The 22,020-nt window shown below is 47.7% G+C and overlaps 1 protein-coding gene across 4 annotated transcripts in view; it reads left to right on the top strand.

The window, feature by feature from the left end:
- The window catches only part of tnr (tenascin R (restrictin, janusin)), a 1,257,678-nt gene that overhangs the window by 1,120,383 nt on the left and 115,275 nt on the right, over positions 1 to 22,020 (top strand). For all 4 annotated transcript variants that reach the window (XM_085982119.1, XM_085982118.1, XM_085982121.1 and 1 more), the window contains exons 18-19: positions 2,185 to 2,336; positions 18,764 to 18,860. In XM_085982119.1, the coding sequence (XP_085838245.1) occupies positions 2,185 to 2,336; positions 18,764 to 18,860 (249 nt within the window). The remainder of the gene's footprint in view (positions 1 to 2,184; positions 2,337 to 18,763; positions 18,861 to 22,020) is intronic.

Raw genomic sequence — 22,020 nt, 5'->3', positions numbered from 1 at the left:
AGACACAGTGGCAGTCGTCCGGCCTGGCAGTTCAGCTGGCGCAGCTATGTGCTGGAGGCCAGCCCGCTGTGTTGCAGCAGGGCGGCGGGTGCGGGTGCGACGCCTCTGCGTCAAAGCGAGTGTGGCAGAAGTCAGTGACCGCACTGCCCGGGTATGTGCCTCCAGCTGCTGTGACAGTGTGTCGAAGGAACCACCTCTCTGGCGACTCTCCTCCTGCAGTGCCGCGAGTAGTTCGACCCCCCTGGCGTGCGCTGCGGCCAGTTGCTCCACCCCCCTGGCCTGTGATTGCCCGAATGCTGCCACACTCTGAGCCAGGGACTCGATGGCGTGCGGCATCTGCTGCACAACCCCCATGAACTCATGGTGGCGCCGGTCAGACGCCACCGAGATCTCTTGCAGGAGGCGCACCTCCTGGCCGAGGCCACTCTCCGGACTGGAGAGAGGACTCTGCAGCTGGGGAGAAGCCGGCCGAGCTGGCCGACCCCTGCCACCTGCCTGGACCCCACTGCAAGCAGGATCTGCCCTCCCCTGCAACACCTCCCCCTGGCTCCCCTGCATGCCAGACGTCCCCCCTTCATTGCCATCCCCTGGCACGGCTGAGGGCTCGCCCGATGGGCCGGCTTCCTCCTCGTCCTGGACGTCCTCCTCCTCCAAGGGCCTGGCACCCGGCGCCTCAGGGACCACCTCCTCCTCAGCAGCTGAAAGCAGGAAGGCACAAGAGTAGCTTTAAAGTGAGGACAGGGCGTCAGCGAGGGACGCCTGAGCGGTGGCATTATGCGCATTTGTCCGTCAGTGGGAAAGGATTTAGATCGGAAGCACTAGGGCAACGAGAGAGCTGCAAGCGGTCATCTCCTTACCAGTGGCTCCCAGCACAGGGTCCGCATCCCCGATGGCTACAGGGCCAGTCACCCAGGGACGCAGGAGTCCAGCGACGCTCTCCTCCAGAGCACTTAGAGCCTGGTAGTGGGGCCGTCCACCACCGGTCTCCACCCGGCTGCGTGCATTTCTTGCCAGCTTGGCCTGCAAGAGAAAGGACGGACTCTAAGTACAGTGTGGTGCCCTGTTGCTGTGTGTACTGCCTCCCATGGTAGAATAGCCTGGCCAGTGTGGTCAGTGCAGAAAGTGCTGTTGATGATCATGCCAGTGGCATTGCTGCGTGAGGAGGGCTGCCCATTATGCCTTTGAGGTCCCTTTGCCCATAGTGTGAGGCTCATGTGCAAGGATGAGGAGGACAGTGGAAAGGGTACTCACCTTCACCAGCCGACAGAGGTCATTGAACTTTTTGCGGCACTGGTCCGCAGTCCTGGGCACATCTGAGTTTGAGGAGACCCTGCGTGCGATGCTCCTCCAGGCTTTCCTGAACTCTCTCCTGGGAGCCTTTCTGCCATTGTCCAGGCACAAGATGGGTCTTCTCTCCTGGACAGCATCAATCAGCACCCTCAGTGCATGGTCTGAGAAGCGCTGGGCTCTTTCACGGGCCATCTCCATCTGTCCTGGCGCTATTTTGTCCCACCAGCACTGTTGAGGCCTAGCAGCAGGGCTCCAGTGTGCAGGGCGTGGCAGCAGTCAAAGTTGACCCTTCCCCCTTTAAGAGCAGGCCGGCGTCAGGGTGTCTGCTGTCAAGCAACACATGACCGCACCTGCGCTGCGCCCGGCATCGGCGTTATCAGGCCGCAGCGCCGGTTTAGCGCCGGAACCGAGCATTGCAACGCCGGTTTCAGCGCTCGCCAAAACTCTTGGCCACATCCACTGAATTTCGGCGCGGTTGCCTGCAGTTTCCGGCGGGTGCTAAATTTACCGAACACCCGACTTTAGCGCCCCAAAACTGTGCAAACTGAATTTCTAGGCCTCTCCTGTCCACTACTTAAGTTACGTCCTCAAAAATTAAATTAGGTTTGTTAGACATGACCCACCCATTACAAATCCTTGTTGGCTCTATCTAATCAGCTTAAATTTTATGGTTTTACCAGTGAACACTGTTTATTAATTTGTTCATTCATTCCTGGTTGGCTTCCGTGGTCCCCAATGAACATTTTGGGTTGGGGTTGTTAAATAGGTAGGTTCGAGTGTCCTCACTACTGCCATTGGTGTTACTGGAGGTTGAGGAGCTGAGTGTGTGCAGATTGATGAGCTCACTGTCGTGCCTCATCTCCTCCAGTACTGATCCATTCTTTGTTACTTTAGCGGGCCGTCTCTACCCGTACCCATGGGACTGCACTCAGCACCTGCTCAACGGAGACACAATCAGTGGCATCTACACCATCTACATCAATGGAGAGCCACAGCAAAGTATGCAAGTCTTCTGCGACATGACTACTGACAGTGGGGGCTGGACTGTGAGTAACACTTCACTCTCTCTGCCTGTGCTAATCGTGTAATGATATTGTGATTGTACATCGCAAGGTCTCCTTTGTGAGTCTTGTGTTAGATGAAGACTTGAGTCAAGCCGCTATGTTCCTGCTGGTTCCTAAATCTACTGCAATTAAATTCATGTTTGTGACACTTCCTACCTGAGAAAGTTTAGCTAAACAACGATGACCCAGAGCATAGGATGCTGTCCAGGTTGGGAAGAGTAGGACACAAGATGAGGTCTGTTGGGAATTGGGAAGCAGTAGCTAGGAACAAGTGGACACCACATATTAAAGTCAGTAGATTGTAGGTGAAAGGGAAAACTATGGGAGGTAAGGAGTCTCACCGTGTCATGGTTCTGACAAAGAAAGAGATTGAACAAGGGTCATGAGTCTGAGATTCAAAATTGTGAGGATATGAGGTGGAGCAACTGTGCTTCAGGTTGAGGAAAGCTGTAGGGAAGTTCGAAGGATACTACATGCAGGATATATACTTCTTCGGGCTACACAGGTGCTGGGAAACCAGAAAGTAACCAAGAGAAGGGCCATTCTCTGCACTCAAGTACAAGCCAGCCAGTCCCAGTAACCAGATGAATGATTTCTGACACGGTCCATTTGATTCTGCGTGCACAGCGACAATGGTCCTACAGGGGCGAGCCTTGGGCCCAGCATCACATGTTTGAACGCTGCCAACTTTCAATGATAAATTAATTTTCTGTCATCCAGGTGAGGAAGTCATTGCTGTGCAAAGAATTGGTTCATATTTTAGAAAACTAGTGTCAGAATCCAACACTCCCAGGGCAGGTACAGCACGGGTTAGATACAGAGGAAAACTCCCTCTGCACAGTCCATTCAAACACTCCGAGGGCAGGTACAGCACGGGTTAGATACAGAGTAAAGCTCCCGCTACACTGTCCCATCAAACACTCCCAGGTCAGGTACAGCACAGGTTAGATACAGAGTAAAGCTCCGTCTACACTGTCCCATCAAACACTCCCAGGGCAGGTACAGCATGGGTTAGATACAGAGTAAAGCTCCCTCTACACTGTCCCATCAAACACTCCCAGGGCAGGTACAGCATGGGTTAGATACAGAGTAAAGCTCCCTCTACACTATCCCATCAAACACTCCCAGGGCAGGTACAGCACAGGTTAGATACAGAGTAAAGCTCCCTCTACACTGTCCCATCAAACACTCCCAGGGCAGGTACAGCATGGGTTAGATACAGAGTAAAGCTCCCTCTACACTATCCCATCAAACACTCCCAGGGCACGAACAGCCTGGATTAGATACAGAGTAAAGCTCCCTCTACACTGTCCCATCAAACATCCCAGGGCAGGTACAGCACAGGGTAAATACAGAGCAAAGCTCATTCTACACTGTCCCATCAAACACTCCCAGGGCAGGTACAGCACAGGCTAGATAGACAGTAAAGCTCCCTCTACACTGTCCCATCAAACACTCCCAGGGCAGGTACAGCCTGGATTAGATACAGAGTAAAGCTCCCTCTACACTGTCCCATCAAACACTCCCAGGGCAGGTACAGCACAGGTTAGATACAGAGTAAAGCTCACACTACACTGTTCCATCAAACAATCCTAGGGCAGCTACAGCACGGGTTAGATACAGAATAAAGCTCCCTCTACACAGTCCCATCAGACATTCCCAGGGCAGGTACAGCATGGGTTAGATACAGAAAAAAGCTCCCTCTACACAGTCCCATCAAACACTTCCAGGGCAGGTACAGCAGGGGTTAGATACAGAGTAACACTGCCTCTACACTGTCCCATCAAACACTCCCAGGGCAGGTACAGGACGGGTTAGATACAGAGTACAGCTCCCTCTACACTGTCCCATCAAACACTCCCAGGGCAGGTACAGCCTGGATTAGGTATAGCATAAAGCTCCCTCTAGACTGTCCCACCAAACGCTCCCAGGGCAGGTACAGCACGGGTTAGATAGAGAGTAAAACTCCCTCTACACTGTCCCATCAAACACTCCCAGGGCAGTTACAGCCTGGATTAGATACAGAGTAAAGCTCCCTCTACACTGGCCCATCAAACATTCCCAGGGCAGGTACAGCACAGGTTAGATACAGAGTAAAGCTCCCTCTACACTGTCCCATCAATCACTCCTATTTGGCAGGTACAGTCTGGATTAGATAGAGAGTAAAGCTCCCTCTACACTGTCCCATCAAACAATTGCAGGGCAGGTACAGCAGTGGTTAGATACAGTGTAAAGCTCCCTCTACACTGTCCCACTAAACACTCCCAGGGCAGGTACAGCCTGGATTAGATACAGAGTAAAGCACCCTCTACAATGTCGCATCAAACAATTGCAGGGCAGGTACAGCACAGGTTAGATACAGAGTAAATCTCCCTCTACAATCTCCCATCAAACACTGACTTGGATATGAATGTAAAGGGTATGATCAGTAAGTTCACGGATGATACAAAAATTGGTAGGGTGGTAAATAGCGAGGAGGGTAGCCTCAGTCTGCAGGACGATATAGATGGGTTGGTCAGATGGGCGGAACAGTGGCAAATGGAATTTAACCCGGAAAAGTGCGAGGTGATGCACTTTGGGGGGACTAACAAGGCAAAGGAATACACAATGAATGGAAAGACCCTAGGCAAGACGTAGGGTCAGAGGGATCTGGGTGTGCAAGTACACAGATCCCTGAAGGCGGCGGAACAGGTGGATAAGGTGGTAAAAAAGGCATATGGGATACTTGCCTTCATTAGCCGAGGCATTGAATATAAGAGCAAGGAGGTTATGATGGAGCTGTATAAAACACTGGTTAGGCCACAGCTGGAATACTGTGTGCAGTTCTGGTCGCCACACTACAGGAAGGATGTGATCGCGTTAGAGAGGGTGCAGAGGAGGTTCACCAGGATGTTACCAGGGCTGGAGCGCTTCGGCTATGAAGAGAGACTGGGCAGATTGGGTTTGTTTTCCTTGGAGCAGAGGAGGCTGAGGGGGGACATGATTGAGGTGTACAAAATTATGAGGGGCATAGATAGGATGGATGCTGAGGAGCTTTTTCCCTTAGTAGAGGGGTCAATAACTAGGGGGCATAGATTCAAGGTAAAGGGCAGGAGGTTTAGAGGGGATTTGAGAAAGAACTTTTTCACCCAGAGGGTGGTTGGAGTCTGGAGCTCACTGCCTGAAAGGGTTGTGGAGGCAGAAACCCTCACAACATTTAAGAAGCATTTGGATGTGCACTTGAAATGCCATAGCATACAAGGCTACGGGCCAAATGCTGGAATATGGGATTAGATTAGGCAGGGCTTGATGGCCGGCGCGGACACGATGGGCCGAAGGGCCTCTATCCGTGCTGTATTACTCTATGACTCTATGACTCTATGACTCACAGGGCAGGTATCGCACAGGTTAGATATAGAGTAAAGCTGCCCCTATAATGTTCCATCAAACACTCCCAGGGCAGGTACAGCACAGGTTAGAGACAGAGTAAAGCTCCCTCTACACTTTCCCACCAAACACTCCCAGGGCAGGTACAGCACGGGTTAGATACAGAGTAAAGCTCCCTCTACACTGTCCCATCAAACACTCCCAGGGCAGGTACAGCCTGGATTAGACAGAGTAAAGCTCCCTCTACACTTTCCCACCAAACACTCCCAAAGCAGGTACTGCACGGGTTAGATTCAGAGTAAAACTCCCTCAACACTGTCCCATCAAACACTACTAGTGCAGGTATAGCCTGGATCAGATAGAGAGTAAAGCTCCCTCTACACTGTCCCATCAAACACTCACAGGGCAGATACAGCACGGGTTAGATACAGAGTAAAACACTCTCTACACAGTCCCATCAAACACTCCCAGGGCAGGTAGAGCACGAGTTAGATACAGAGTAAAACTCCCTCTACACTGTCCCATCAAACACTCCCAGGGCAGGTAGAGCATGAGGTAGAAACAGAGTAAATCTCCCTCTACACTGTCCCATCAGATACTGCCAGGGCTGGTACAGCACAGGTTAGATACAGTGTAAAGCTCCCTCTACACTGTCCCACCAAACACTCCCAGGGCAGGTACAGCACGGGTTAGATACAGAGTAAAACTCCCTCTACACTGTCCCATCAAACACTCCCAGGGCAGGTACAGCCTGGATTAGATACAGAGTAAAGCTCCCTCTACAATGTCGCATCAAACAATTGCAGGGCAGGTACAGCACGGGTAAGATACAGAGTGTATCTCCCTCTACTCTGTCCCACCAAACACTCCCAGGGCAGGTACAGCATGGATTAGATACAGAGTAAATCTCCCTCTACACTCTCCCATCAAACACTCCCAGGGCAGGTATCGCTCAGGTTAGATATAGAGTAAAGCTGCCCCTACAATGTTCCATCAAACACTCCCAGGGCAGGTACAGCACAGGTTAGAAACAGAGTAAAGCTCCCTCTATACTCTCCTACCAAACACTCCCAGGGCAGGTACAGCACGGGTTATATACTGAGTAAAGCTCCCTCTACACTTTCCCACCAAACACTCCCAGGGCAGGTACAGCACGGGTTAGATACAGAGTAATACTCCCTCAACACTGTCCCATCAAACACTCCCAGGGCAGGTATAGCACGGGTTAGATCCAGCGTTAAGCTCCCCCTACACTGTTCCTTCATAACAATCCTAGTGCAGGTATAGCCTGGATCAGATACAGAGTAAAGCTCCCTCTACACTGTCCCATCAAACACTCCCAGGGCAGGTACAGCACGGGTTAGATACAGAGTAAAGTTCCCTCTACACTGTCCCATCATACACTCCCAGGGCAGATATATCCTGGATTAGATACAGAGTAAAGCTCCCTCTACACTGTTCCATCAAACTGTCCCAGGGCAGGTACAGCACAGGTTAGATACAGAGTATATCTCCCTCCACACCATCCCAGCAAACACTCCCAGGGCAGGTACAGCACGGGTTAGATACAGAGTAAAGCTGCCTCTACACTGTCCCATCAAACACTCCCAGGGCAGGTGCAGCCTGGATTAGATATAGAGTAAAGCTCCCTCGACACTGTCCCATCAAAAACTCCCAGGGCAGGTACAGCACAGGTTAGATACAGAGTAAATCTCACACTACACTGTTCCATCAAACAATCCCAGGGTAGGTACAGCCTGGATTAGATACAGAGTAAAGCTCCCTCTACACTGTCCCATCCAACATTCCCAGGGTAGGTACAGCACAGGTTAGATACAGAGTAAAGCTCCCCCTACACTGTCCCATCAAACACTCCCAAGACAGGTACAGCATGGTTTAGAGACAGAGTAAAGCTCCCCCTACACTGTCCCATCAAACACTCCCAGGGCAGGTGCAGCAGGGGTTAGATATAGAGTAACGCTGCCTCTACACAGTCCCATCAAACACTCCCAGGGCAGGTACAGCAGGAGTTAGATACAGAGTAAAGCTACCTCTACACTGTCCCATCGAACACTCCCAGGGCAGGTACAGCCTGGATTAGATATAGCGTAAAGCTCCCTCTACACTGTCCCACCAAACGCTACCAGGGCAGGTACAGCATGGGTTAGATGCAGAGTAAAGCTCCCTCTACACTGTCCCATCAAACACTCCCAGGGCAGATAAAGCACAGGTTAGATACAAAGTAAAGCTCCCTCTACACTATTCCATCAAACACTCCCACAGCAGGTACAGCCTGGATTAGATACAGAGTAAAACTCCCTCTGCACTGTCCCATCAAACACGCCCAGGGCAGGTACAGCACGTCATAGATACAGAGTAAAGCTATCTCTGCACTGTCCCGCCAAATACTCCCAGGGCAGGTACAGCACAGGTTAGATACAGAGTAAAACTCTCTCTGCCCTGTCCCACCAAATACTCCCAGGGCAGGTACAGCACGTCATAGATACAGAGTAAAGCTACCTCTGCACTGTCACAACAAATACTCCCAGGGCAGGTACAGCACGTCATAGATACAGAGTAAAGCTACCTCTGCACTGTCCCAACAAATACACCCAGGGCAGGTGCAGCACAGATTAGATACAGAGTAAAGCTCACTCTACACTGTTCCATCAAACACTCCCAGGGCAGGTACAGCCTGGATTAGATACAGAGTAAAGCTCCCTCTACACTGTCCCATCACATATTCCCAGGGTAGGTACAGCACAGGTTAGATACAGAGTAATGCTCCCCCTACACTGTCAAATCAAACACTCCCAGGGCAGGTACAGCACAGATTAGATACAGAGTAAATCTCCCTCTACGCTGTCCCATCAAACACTCCCAGGGCAGGTACAGCATGGGTTAGATACAGAGTAAAGCTCCCTCTACACTGTCCCATCAAATACTCCCAGGGCAGATACAGCACGGGTTAGATACAGAGTAAGGCTCCCTCTACACTGTCCCAACAAACACTCCCAGGGCATGTAAAGCGCAGGTTAGATACAGAGTAAAGCTTCCTCTAAACTTTCCCAACAAATACTCCCAGGGCAGTTACAACACGGTTTTGATACAGAGTAAAGCTCCCTCTACATTGTCACATCAAAAACTCCCAGGGCAGGTACAGCACAGGTTAGATACAGAGTAAAGCTCACTCTACACTGTTCCATGGAACACTACCAGGGCAGGTACAGCCTGGATTAGATACAGAGTAAAGCTCCCTCTATACTTTCCCATTAAACACTCCTAGGGCAGGTACAGCCTGGATTAGATGCAGAGTAAAGCTCCCTCTACACTGTCCCTTCAAACACTCCCAGGGCAGATACAGCACAGGTTAGATACAGAGTAAAGCTCCCTCTACACTATTCCATCAAACACTCCCACGGCAGTTACAGCCGGGATTAGATACAGAGTGAAACTCCCTCTACACTGTCACATCAAACACTCCCAGGGCAGGTGCATCACAGGTTAGATACAGAGAAAAGCTCCCTCTACACTGTCCCACCAAATACTCCCAGGGCAGGTAAAGCACGGTTTAGATACAGAGTAAAGCTCCCCCTACACTGTCCCATCAAACACTCCCAAGACAGGTACAGCACAGATTAGAGACAGAGTAAAGCTCCCCCTACACTGTCCCATCAAACACTCCCAGGGCAGGTACAGCAGGGGTTAGATACAGATGAAAAGCTACCTCTACACTGTCCCATCAAACACTCCCAGGGCAGGTACAGCCTGGATTAGATATAGCGTAAAGCTCCCTCTGCACTTTCCCACCAAACGCTACCAGGGCAGGTACAGCATGGGTTAGATACAGAGTAAAGCTCCCTCTACACTGTCCCATCAAACACTCCCAGGGCAGGTGCAGCCTGGATTAGATACAGAGTAAAGCTCCCTCTACACTGTCCCACCAAACACTCCCAGGGCAGGTACAGCACGGGTTAAATACAGAGTAAAACTCCCTCTACACTGTCCCATCAAACACTCCCAGGGCAGGTACAGCCTGGATTAGATACAGAGTAAAGCTCCCTCTACACTATCCCCTCAAATATTCCCAGGGCAGGTACAGCACAGGTTAGATACAGAGTAAAGCTCCCCCTTCACTGTCCCATCAAACACTCCCAGGGCTGTTACAGCACAGGTTAGATACAGAGTAACGCTCCCTCTACAGTGTCTCATCAATCACTCCTATTTGGCAGGTTCAGTACGGATTAGATACAGAGTAACGCTCCCTCTAAACTGTCCCACCAAACACTCCCAGGGCAGGTACAGCCTGGATTAGATACAGAGTAAAGCTCCCTCTACACTGTCCCATCAAACACTCCCAGGGTAGGTTCAGCACAGGTTAGATACAAAGTAAAGCTCCCTCTACACTGTTCCATCAAACACTCCATGATCAGGTATTGCACAGGTTAGATATAGAGTAAAGATGCCCCTACACTGTCCCATCAAACACTCCCAGGGCAAGTACAGCACGGATTAGATACAGAGTAAAGCTCCCCCTACACTGTCAAATCAAACACTCCAAGGGCAGGTACAGCACAGGTTAGATACAGAGTAAAGCTCCCTCTACACTATCCCATCAAACACTCCTAGGGCAGGTACAGCCTGGCTTAGATGCAGAGTAAAGCTCCCTCTACACTGTCCCATCAAACACTCCCAGGGCAGATACAGCACAGGTTAGATACAGAGTAAAGCTCCCTCTACACTATTCCATCAAACACTCACACAGCAGGTACAGCCTGGATTAGATACAGAGTAAATCTCCCTCTGCACTGTCCCATCAAACACGCCCAGGGCAGGTACAGCACTTCATAGATACAGAGTAAAGCTACCTCTGCACTGTCCCACCAAATACTCTCAGGGCAGGTACAGCACAGGTTAGATACAGAGTAAAACTCTCTCTGCCCTGTCCCACCAAATACTCCCAGGGCAGGTACAGCACGTCATAGATACAGAGTAAAGCTACCTCTGCACTGTCCCAACAAATACTCCCAGGGCAGGTGCAGCACAGATTAGATACAGAGTAAAGCTCACTCTACACTGTTCCATCAAACACTCCCAGGGCAGGTACAGCCTGGATTAGATACAGAGTAAAGCTCCCTCTACACTGTCCCATCACATATTCCCAGGGTAGGTACAGCACAGGTTAGATACAGAGTAATGCTCCCCCTATACTGTCAAATCAAACACTCCCAGGGCAGGTACAGCACAGATTAGATACAGAGTAAATCTCCCTCTACGCTGTCCCATCAAACACTCCCAGGGCAGGTTCAGCACGGGTTAGATACAGAGTAAAGATCCCTCTACACTGTCCCATCAAACACTCCCAGGGCAGATACAGCACGGGTTAGATACAGAGTAAGGCTCCCTCTACACTGTCCCAACAAACACTCCCAGGGCATGTAAAACGCAGGTTAGACACAGAGTAAAGCTTCCTCTACACTTTCCCAACAAATACTCCCAGGGCAGTTACAGCACGGTTTTGATACAGAGTAAAGCTCCCTCTACACTGTCACATCAAAAACTCCCAGGGCAGGTACAGCACAGGTTAGATACAGAGTAAAGCTCACTCTACACTTTCCCACCAAACACTCCCAGGGCAGGTACAGCACGTGTTAGATACAGAGAAAAGCTCCCTCTACACTGTCCCATTAAACACTCCTAGGGCAGGTACAGCCTGGATTAGATGCAGAGTAAAGCTCCCTCTACACTGTCCCTTCAAACACTCCCAGGGCAGACACAGCACAGGTTAGATACAGAGTAAAGCTCCCTCTGCACTATTCCATCAAACACTCCCACAGCAGGTACAGCCTGGATTAGATAAAGAGTAAAACTCCCTCTACACTGTCCCACCAAACACACCCAGGGCAGGTACAGCTCTGGTTAGATACAGAGAAAAGCTAACTACACTGTCCCTTCAAAAACTCCCAGGGCAGGTACAGCACAGGTTAGATACAGAGTCAAGCTCACTCTACACTGTTCCATCAAACACTCCCAGGGAAGGTACAGCACGGATTAGATACTGAGTAAAACTAACTACACTGTCCCTTCAAAAACTCCCAGGGCACGTACAGCACAGGTTAGATACAGAGTAAAGCTCACTCTACACTGTTCCATCAAACACTCCCAGGGCAGGTACAGCCAGGATTCGGTACAGAGTAAAGCTCCCTCTACACTGTCCCATCAAGCATTCCCAGGATATGTTCAGCACAGGTTAGATACAGTGTAAAGCTCCCCCTACACTGTCAAATCAAACACTCCCAGGGCAGGTACAGCACAGGCTAGATACAGAGTAAATCTCCCTCTACGCTGTCCCATCAAACATTCCCAGGGCAGGTACAGCACGGGTTAGATACAGAGTAATGCTCCCTCTACACTGTCCCACCAAACATTCCCAGGGCAGGTACAGCACGGGTTAGATACAGAGTAAAGCACTCTCAACACTGTCCCACCAAATACTCCCAGGGCAGGTACAGCATGGGTTAGATACATAAGAACATAAGAACATAAGAAATAGGAGCAGGAGTAGGCCAATCGGCCCCTCGAGCCTGCTCCGCCATTCAATAAGATCATGGCTGATCTGATCCTAACCGCCAATCTACTATTACAGAACCATCACCTGAATCTAACAGAATTAAACACACAAAATAGGAGCAGGATCAGGCTACATGGCCCCTGGGCCCACTCCGCTACCCACAGGGCCATGGCCGATCCGAATCTAGACTCATGTCCAAATTCCTGCTCGCTCCCCGTAACCCTTAATTCCCTTTACTTCCAGGAAACTGTCTATTTCTGTTTTAAATTTATGTAATGATGTAGCTTCTACAGCTTTTTGGGGCAGCATATTCCATGGACCTACCACCCTCTGAGTGAAGTAGTTCCTTCTCATCTCAGTTTTGAAAGAGCAGACCCTTATTCTAAGACTATGCCCCCTAGTTCTAGTTTCACCCATCATCGGGAACATCCCGCATTCACCCGATCCAACCCCTTCACAATCTTATATGTTTCAATAAGATCGCCTCTCATTCTTCTGAACTCCAATGAGTAGAGTCCCAATCTACTCAACCTCTCCTCATATGTCCATCCCCTCATCCCCGGGATTAACCGAGTGAACCTTCTTTGTACTGACTCGAGAGCAAGTATGTCTTTTCTTAAGTATGGACACCAGAACTGTATGCAGTATTCCAGGTGCGGTCTCACCAATACCTTGTACAACTGAAGCAATACCTCCCTATTTTTATATTCTATCCCCCTAGCAATGAAAGCCAACATTCCATTGGCCTTCTTAATCACTTGCTTCACCTGCATACTAATCTTTTGAGTTTCGTGCACCAGGACCCCAGATCCCTTTGTACTTCAGTACTTTTCAGTTTCTTGCCATTAAGAAAATAACTTGCTCTACGATTTTTCCTGCCAAAGTGCATAACCTCACACTTTCCAGTATTGTATTCCATCTGCCAAATCTCTGCCCACTTACTTAGCCTGTCTATGTCCCCTTGCAGGTTTTTTATGTCCTCCTTGTTGTGTCCGTGTGTTGATAAAGACACTAAAGACAGGAGTTGGTTCATCGGTATTTACTAAGCAAAGTCTGGTGGGGGGGGGTTCTAATGGATATACACAATACACAGGCTTATATAGCCCGAGTGGCAATCACCGGCACCACAGCACACCTGGGGCTCTTAAAGGCACATACACTACACTCCTCATTCACTACTTTCCCTCCCATCTTAGTATCATCTGCAAACTTTGATATGTTACACTCGGTCCCCTCCTCCAAATCGTTAATATAGATTGTAAAGAGTTGGGGACCAAGCACTGACCCCTGCAGAACACCACTAGTTACTGATTGCCAGTCTGAGAATGAACCATTTATCCCAACTCTCTGCCTTCTGTTAGATAGCCAATCCTCTATCCATGCCAGAATATTACCCCCAATCCCGTGATTTTTTATCTTGAGCAATAACCTTTTGTGTGGCACCTTGTCAAATGCCTTTTGGAAGTCTAAATGCACTACGTCCACTGGTTCCCCTTTATCCACCCTATATGTTACTTCCTCAAAGAACTCCAGCAAATTTGTCAAACATGACTTCCCCTTCATAAAACCATGCTGACATTGTCCTATTAAATTATGATTATCCAAATGTCCTGTTACTGTCTCCTTAATAATGGACTCCAAAATTTTACCTACCACAGATGTTAGGCTAACCAGTCTATAGTTTCCAGCCTTCTGTCTACTGCCCTTTTTAAATAAGAGTGTTACATTAGCAGTTTTCCAGTCTGCCAGGACCTTTGCTGAGTCCAGGGAGTTTTGGAAAATTATTACCAATGCATCCACAATCCCTACCGCCACATCCCTCAAGACCCTAGGATGTAAGGCATCAGGTCCAGGTGATTTATTCGCCTTGAGTCCCATTATTTTACCGAGTACCACTTCCTTAGTGATTTTGATCGTGTTTAGCTCCTCCCCCCCATAGCCCCCTGTTTGTCCAGTGTTGGGATATTCTTAGTGTCCTCTACTTTAAAGACTGATACGAAATATTCATTCAGTGTTTTTGCCATCTCCATATTTCCCACCATTATTTTCCCGGTCTCATCCTCTAAGGGACCAACATTTACTTTAGCCACCCTTTTTCTTTTTATATAACTATAAAAACTCTTACTATCTGTATTTATATTTTTTGCTAATTTACTTTCATAATCTATCTTCCCTTTCTTAATCAATCTTTTTGTTATTTTTTGCTGTCTTTTAAAGTTTTCGCAATCCTCTATCCTCCCACTAGATTTGGCTACCTTATATGCCCTTGTTTTTAGTCGAATACTATCCTTAATTTCTTTACTTAGCCACGGATGGCTGTCTTTTCTTTTACACCCTTTTCTTCTCAGTGGAATATATATTATTCGGAAGTTGTAAAATAACTCCTTAAATGTACACCACTGATCATGTATCGTCTTACCCTATAATTTATTTTCCCAATCCACTCTACTCAATTCTGCTCTCATACCTTCATAGTCTCCTTTATTCAAGCTTAGCACGCTTGTTTGAGATCCAACCTTCTCACCCTCTAATTGAATATGGAATTCAACCATGTTATGGTCACTCATTCCAAGTGGATCCTTTACTAGGACATTTTTAATTAATCCTGTCTTGTTACACAGGACCAGATCTAAGGTTGCTTGCCCCCTGGTCGGTTCAGTTACATACTGCTCAAGAAACCCATCCCTAATACACTCAATGAACTCATCCTCAAGGCAGCCCTGCCCAATTTGATTTGTCCAATTAATATGATAGTTAAAATCCCCCATAATTATAGATGTTCCCTTATTACAAGCCTCAACTATTTCCTGATTGATACTCCGTCTAACAGAGTTGCAACTGTTCGGAGGCCTATAGATTATGCCCACTAGTGTTTTTTTCCCCTTATTATTCCTTACCTCCACCCAAACTGTTTCATTATCCTGATCTTTTAACCCAATATCATTTCTCTGTATTACAGTGATTCCTTCCTTTATTAACAGAGCCACCCCACCTCCCCTTCCTTCCTGCCTGTCCTTCCTGATCGTCAAATAACCTGGTATGTTTAATTCCCAGGCATTGTCACCCTGCAGCCATGTTTCTGTAATGGCCACAAGATCATACCCATATGTAGTTATTTGTTCCATTAACTCGTCTATTTTGTTACGAATGCTACGTGCATTCAGATAGAGAACTTTCAAAGATGTTTTGTGACACTTAGTTCCTGCTTTTGCCCTTTTTATTACTTTACCTTTTACTCCATACCTTCTGCCCCTTCCTGACACGCTCTGGTTTTTAATTTCCCCACTGCTACCTAAGTCTATTACCTTCTCTGTTGTCATTTTTATTATTTGCTCTCTAGGAACCTCCCCCCCACTAGTTAGTTTAAAGCCCTCTCTACAGCTCTAGTTATATGATCCGCCAGGACTCTAGTCCCAGCACTGGCCAAGTGAAGCCCGTCCCAACGGAACAGCTCCCTCCTGCCCCAGTACTGGTGCCAGTGTCCCAGGAAGCAAAACCCATTTCTCCCACACCAGTCTTTGAGCCACGCATTTAACTCTCTAATTTTATTTGTCCTAGCCAAATTCGCTCGTGGCTCAGGTAATAATCAAGAGATTATTAGCCTTGAGGTTTTTTTTTTAATTTGACCCCTAGCTGCTCAGACTCCTTTAACAGAACCGGCTTCCTAGTCCTATCTACGTCATTTGTACCAACATGGACCATGACAACTGGATCCACCCCCTCCCACTGCAAGTTTCTTTCCAGCCCAGAGGAGATGTCCTTAACCCTGGCACCGGGTAGGCAACACAGCCTTCAGGACTCTCGCTCTCGGCTGCAGAGAACTCTATCTATCCCCCTAATAATACTATCCCCTACCACTACAACATTTCTATTTACTCCCCCCTCTTGAATGGCCCCCCATTCCACGGTGCTGTGTCCAGGTTGCTCATCCTCCCTGCAGTCCCTGCTCCTGTCCCCACAGGGAGTAAGAACCTCGAACCTGTTGGACAAGAGCAAGGGCTGCGGCTCCTCCAACACTACCTCCTGGATCCCCGTACCTGACTCACTCGTAGTCACACCATGGGCTACATCTGAATTAATTAACTTCATAGGTGTGACCACCTCCTGATACACAGAGTCCAGGTACTTTTCCCCCTACCTGATGTGTCGCAGTGTCTGAAGCTCAGACTCCAGCTCATCAACATGGAGCTGGAGTTCCTGTAGCAGCAGACACTTGTCACAGACGTAATCACCGTGAGCCTCAATGGGGTTCACCGGCTCCCACATCTCGCAACAGTAACACATCACCTGCTCCATTCTATGTAAGTAATTAAATTTTTTATTGTTAGTTATGGACACCCTCTGCCCGATTTTAGATGCTTGTATCCCCTTTAATTAATTGGATTTAAATTAAATCAACCCCTCTAGTTACACCAGTTAAATGGTTTACCAACAGTCACTCTGCACCAGAAAGGCCTTATTAACTCCAACCCACAGAGTTAAAGTTTGAAAAGAGCACCTAACACCCCACTTACCCTAACTCACACTTACCCAAACTCAGAGCACTCTTTGATGACTCGCACTCAGTGCTTGCTCGCACTAGGACTGGTCTTTTTATACTGTTTGTTTGTTTACCGCCAAATGAGTCACCCCTGCTGATTGGTTAGAAAACTGGTTTCCACTGCCTGCTGTGCCAATTTACTCCTACTGCAGTGTAACCTTGTTTTACTCTTCTTAAACCAACAGAATCCCAAATATTTAACTTTTCCCCTTTGCTTAAACTGCTTAAGTAATCTTATCAAGAATGATTTAAAGAGAAATAACAATTAAAGAACTCTCACACTTACCCAAACTCAGAGCACTCTTTGATGATTCGCACTCAGTGCTTGCTCACACTAGGACTGGTCTTTTTATACTGTTTGTTTGTTTACAGCCAAATGAGTCACCACTGCTGATTGGTTAGAAAACTGGTTTCCACTGCCTGCTGTGCCAATTTATTCCTACTGCAGTATAACCTTGTTTTACTCTTCTTAAACCAACAGAATCCCAAATATTTAGCTTTTCCCCTTTACTTAAACTGCTTAAGTAATCTTATCAAGAATGATTTAAAGAGAAATAACAATTAAAGAACTCTCACACTTAACCAAACTCAGAGCACTCTTTGATGACTCTGTAAAGCTCCCTCTACACTGTCCCACCAAACATTCCGAGGCCAGGTACAGCACAGGTTAGTTACAGAGTAAATCTCCCCTGCACTGTCCCATCAAACACTCCCAGGGCAGGTACAGCCTGGATTAGATACATAATAAAGCTCCCTCTACACTGTCTCACCAAACACTCCCAGAGCAGGTACAGCACGGGTTAGATACAGAGTAAAACACTCTCTACACTGTCCCACCAAATACTCCCAGGGCAGGTACAGCAGGGTTTAGAAACAGAGTAACGCTGCCTCTACACTGTCCCATGAAACACTCCCAGGGCAGGTACAGCCTGGATTAGATACAGAATAAAGCTCCCTCTACACTGTCTCACCAAACACTCCCAGAGCAGGTACAGCACGGGTTAGATACAGAGTAAAACACTCTCTACACTGTCCCACCAAATACTCCCAGGGCAGGTACAGCAGGGTTTAGAAACAGAGTAACGCTGCCTCTACACTGTCCCATCAAACACTCCCAGGGCAGATACAGCATGGGTTAGATACAGAGTAAAGCTCCCTCTACACTATCCCATCAAACATTCCCAGGGCAGGTACAGCCTGGATTAGATATAGAGTAAATCTCCCTCTACACTGTCCCACCAAATACTCCCAGGGCAGGTACAGCACATGTTAGATACAGAGAAAAGCTCCCTCTATACTGTCCCATCAAACACTCATAGGGCAGATACAGCACAGGTTAGATACAGAGTAAAGCTCCCTCTACACTATTCCATCAAACACTCCCACGGCAGGTACAGCCTGGATTAGATACAGAGTAAAACTCCCCCTACACTGTCCCATCAAACACTCCCAGGGCAGGTACAGCACGGTTTAGATACAGAGTAAAGCTCCCTATACACTGTCTCATCAAACACTCCCAGGGCAGGTACAGCACAGGTTAGATACAAAGTAAAGCTCACTCTACACTGTTCCATCAAACACTCCCAGGGCAGGTACAGCCTGGATTAGATACAGAGTAAAGCTCCCTCTACACTGTCCCATCAAACATTCCCAGGGTAGGTACAGCACAGGTTAGATACAGAGTAAAGCTCCCCCTACACTGTTCCATCAAACACTCCCAGGGCAGGTACAGCGTTGATTAGACACAGAGCAAAGCTCCCTCCCTTACTGGTGATGAGTTTCTGTACAATTGGTTGATCACATTATTCATGTACCTCCACATTGCCCTGGAATCTTCTTGAGGTTGGGGATGTGAGACGAGTGTCAGAGATGATGAAAGTAATTTGGTAAATTTGAGTGCACAGTTAATGTACTGCCCTTCCCCCGATACAGGTGTTCCAGAGAAGACAGAATGGACTGACGGACTTCGCACGGAAGTGGGCCGATTACCGAGTGGGCTTTGGAAACTTGGAGGATGAATTCTGGCTGGGTAAATAAAAAAAGATCACAGTCCAATTCTTAAGAAAGGGTGAAGGGCTTTGACCACAGCTCCGTGATTTTAAATAAATATTTTAATTGACTACTTTTTACATTTAGGGAGGTAGATTGTGCCTTTCACCGAAGCTTTTATCACATAACCTCCCACCTCCAACTTTCTAATCCCTTCCCTCCCACCCTTACTCGATCAATGCATCAATTGTTCAACAATGGTGGCTTCAATACCCACAATCCTCTGCGCTGCAGAAACTGCTCTTTTCTTCACGTGCCATCCTGCTATTTGTTGTGAGTTTGGCCAAAGTGAAAGAGCAGGAAATGTCCCTGTGATTTTACTCCCGGATTGCCTGCAGGAGTGTCTGGGAGATTCATCTTTAATTCCGGGAGACTCCTGGATAATCCGGGAGGGTTGGCAACTCTAGATTCACCTCCTATCCAGGAGGACGCTGTATCTGAGAACTTGATTGTGTCAGGAAAGCAGAATATTTGCCCAGAAATTCGGGTCGGGGGCTTCCCGCGGGTGCAAGCCCCCGACCTGCACTTAGCTACCGCGCCGGCCGTTGAGCTGTGGGCCCGTGTGGGATTCCGATCCTGGGCCTCCTCCAACTGCCGGCGCACAGTGCTTGCGTATCCCAGGGGCACAGTTAGTTCGAAGCGTCCCATGGGATCACATGGGCCATGGAGAGCCAATGGTATCAGGGAATGCGTCATTCATAAGTTTGACAGGAAGACCTGTCAAACCTATAAATACTATAAGCCCCAAAACATCACTAAATCTTCAAATAAATTTAAAAAAAACATCACATTTTTAAAATAAACTATAAATTACATGAAATAACTATTTTATACAATAATTTAAATTTTTGAAAAAATTAATTACATTTTCTAACGGGGCTAAAAATAAACTTACCTTTCTTTAAAGTATTTAAAAATAATAAACCTGTGGAATAAATGTTTTAATTTTAATTAATTCTCCACTTACCTTGTAAAAAGCAGGCCTTAAGCCTGCTTTTTAAAAGTGTAACTCCTGGAGACTTACCCTCCTGGGAAAACCTGCAAAAAAAACGTAAGTTCGATGCGCACGCGCTGCCTCTCCTGTGCACGCGTTCGACCTCTGAACCTCTTCTTTCAAGGGAATAGAAGTGCCGGTGTCCCACGCATGCGCAGTGCATGCACAAAACCGGCACTTCCATTGGGCTTACGGGTGAGTACCCCGCGCGTACTCACCCGTGGAGACCCGAATTTCTGGGTTAGAGGGTCACCTCCACCGCCCTTAACACAATCACTCCATAACTGCAGGGCAAGTGGCCAGAACCCTGGCACACTCTGTGTCCTTACTCTGTGTCACACTCTCGAAACACACTGTTACTCTGTGTCACACTCACTCTCAAAACGCACTGTTACTCTGTGTCACACTCACTCTCGAAACACACTGTTACTCTGTGTCACACTCACTCTCGAAACACACTGTTACTCTGTGTCACACTCACTCTCGTAACACACTGTTACTCTGTGTCACATTCACTCTCGAAACACACAATAACTTTGTGTCACACTCACTCTCGAAACACACTGTTACTTTGTGTCACACTCACTCTCGAAACACACTGTTACTCTGTGTCACACTCACTCTCGAAACACACTGTTACTCTGTGTCACACTCACTCTCGAAACACACTGTTACTCTGTGTCACACTCACTCTCGAAACACAGTTACTCTGTCACACTCACTCTCGAAACACACTGTTACTCTGTGTCACACTCACTCTCGAAACGCACTGTTACTCTGTGTCACACTCACTCTCGAAAGATACTGTTACTCTGTGTCACACTCACTCTCGAAACATACTGTTACTCTGTGTCACACTCACTCTTGAAACGCACTGTTACTCTGTGTCACACTCACTCTCGAAATGCACTGTTACTCTGTGTCACACTCACTCTCGAAACACACTTACTCTGTGTCACACTCACTCTCGAAACGCACTGTTACTCTGTGTCACATTCACTCTCGAAACACAGTTACTTTTTGTCACACTCACTCTCAAAACACACTGTTACTCTGTGTCACACTCACTCTCAAAACACATTGTTACTTTGTGTCACACTCACTCTCGAAACACATTGTTACTCTGTGTCACACTCACTCTCGAAACACACTGTTACTCTGTGTCACACTCACTCTCGAAACAAACTGTTACTCTGTGTCACACTCACTCTCGAAACACACGGTTACTCTGTCACACTCACTCTCGAAACACACTGTTACTCTGTGTCACACTCACTCTCAAAATGCACTGTTACTCTGTGTCACACTCACTCTCGAAACACACTGTTACTCTGTGTCACACTCACTCTCGAAACACACTGTTACTCTGTGCCACACTCACTCTCGAAACACACTGTTACTCTGTGTCACACTCACTCTTGAAACACACTGTTACTCTGTGTCACACTCACTCTCGAAACACACTGTTACTCTGTGTCACATTCACTCTCGAAACACACTGTTACTTTGTGTCACACTCACTCTCAAAACACACTGTTACTTTGTGTCACACTCTCTCTCGAAATACATTGTTACTCTGTGTCACACTCACTCTCGAAACACACTGTTACTTTGTGTCACACTCACTCTCGAAACACACTGTTACTCTGTGTTACACTCACTCTTGAAACATACTGTTACTCTGTGTCACACTCACTCTTGAAACACACTGTTACTCTGTGTCACACTCACTCTCGAAATGCACTGTTACTCTGTGTCACACTCGCTCTCGAAACACACTTACTCTGTGTCACACTCACTCTCGAAACACACTGTTACTCTGTGTCACATTCACTCTCGAAACACAGTTACTTTGTGTCACACTCACTCTCGAAACACACTGTTACTTTGTGTCACACTCACTCTCGAAACACACTGTTACTCTGTGTCACACTCACTCTCGAAACATACTGTTACTCTGTGTCACACTCACTCTTGAAACGCACTGTTACTCTGTGTCACACTCACTCTCGAAATGCACTGTTACTCTGTGTCACACTCACTCTCGAAACACACTTACTCTGTGTCACACTCACTCTCGAAACACACTGTTACTCTGTGTCACATTCAATCTCGAAACACAGTTACTTTGTGTCACACTCACTCT

The sequence above is a fragment of the Somniosus microcephalus genome, chromosome 3, assembly GCF_052327205.1.
Source record: "Somniosus microcephalus isolate GS21.2 chromosome 3, FLI_Smic_1.0, whole genome shotgun sequence".
Taxonomy (NCBI): Eukaryota; Metazoa; Chordata; class Chondrichthyes; order Squaliformes; family Somniosidae; genus Somniosus; species Somniosus microcephalus.
The sequence above is the reverse complement of the archived record's forward strand: the minus strand, read 5'-3'. Positions and strand labels throughout refer to the sequence as shown.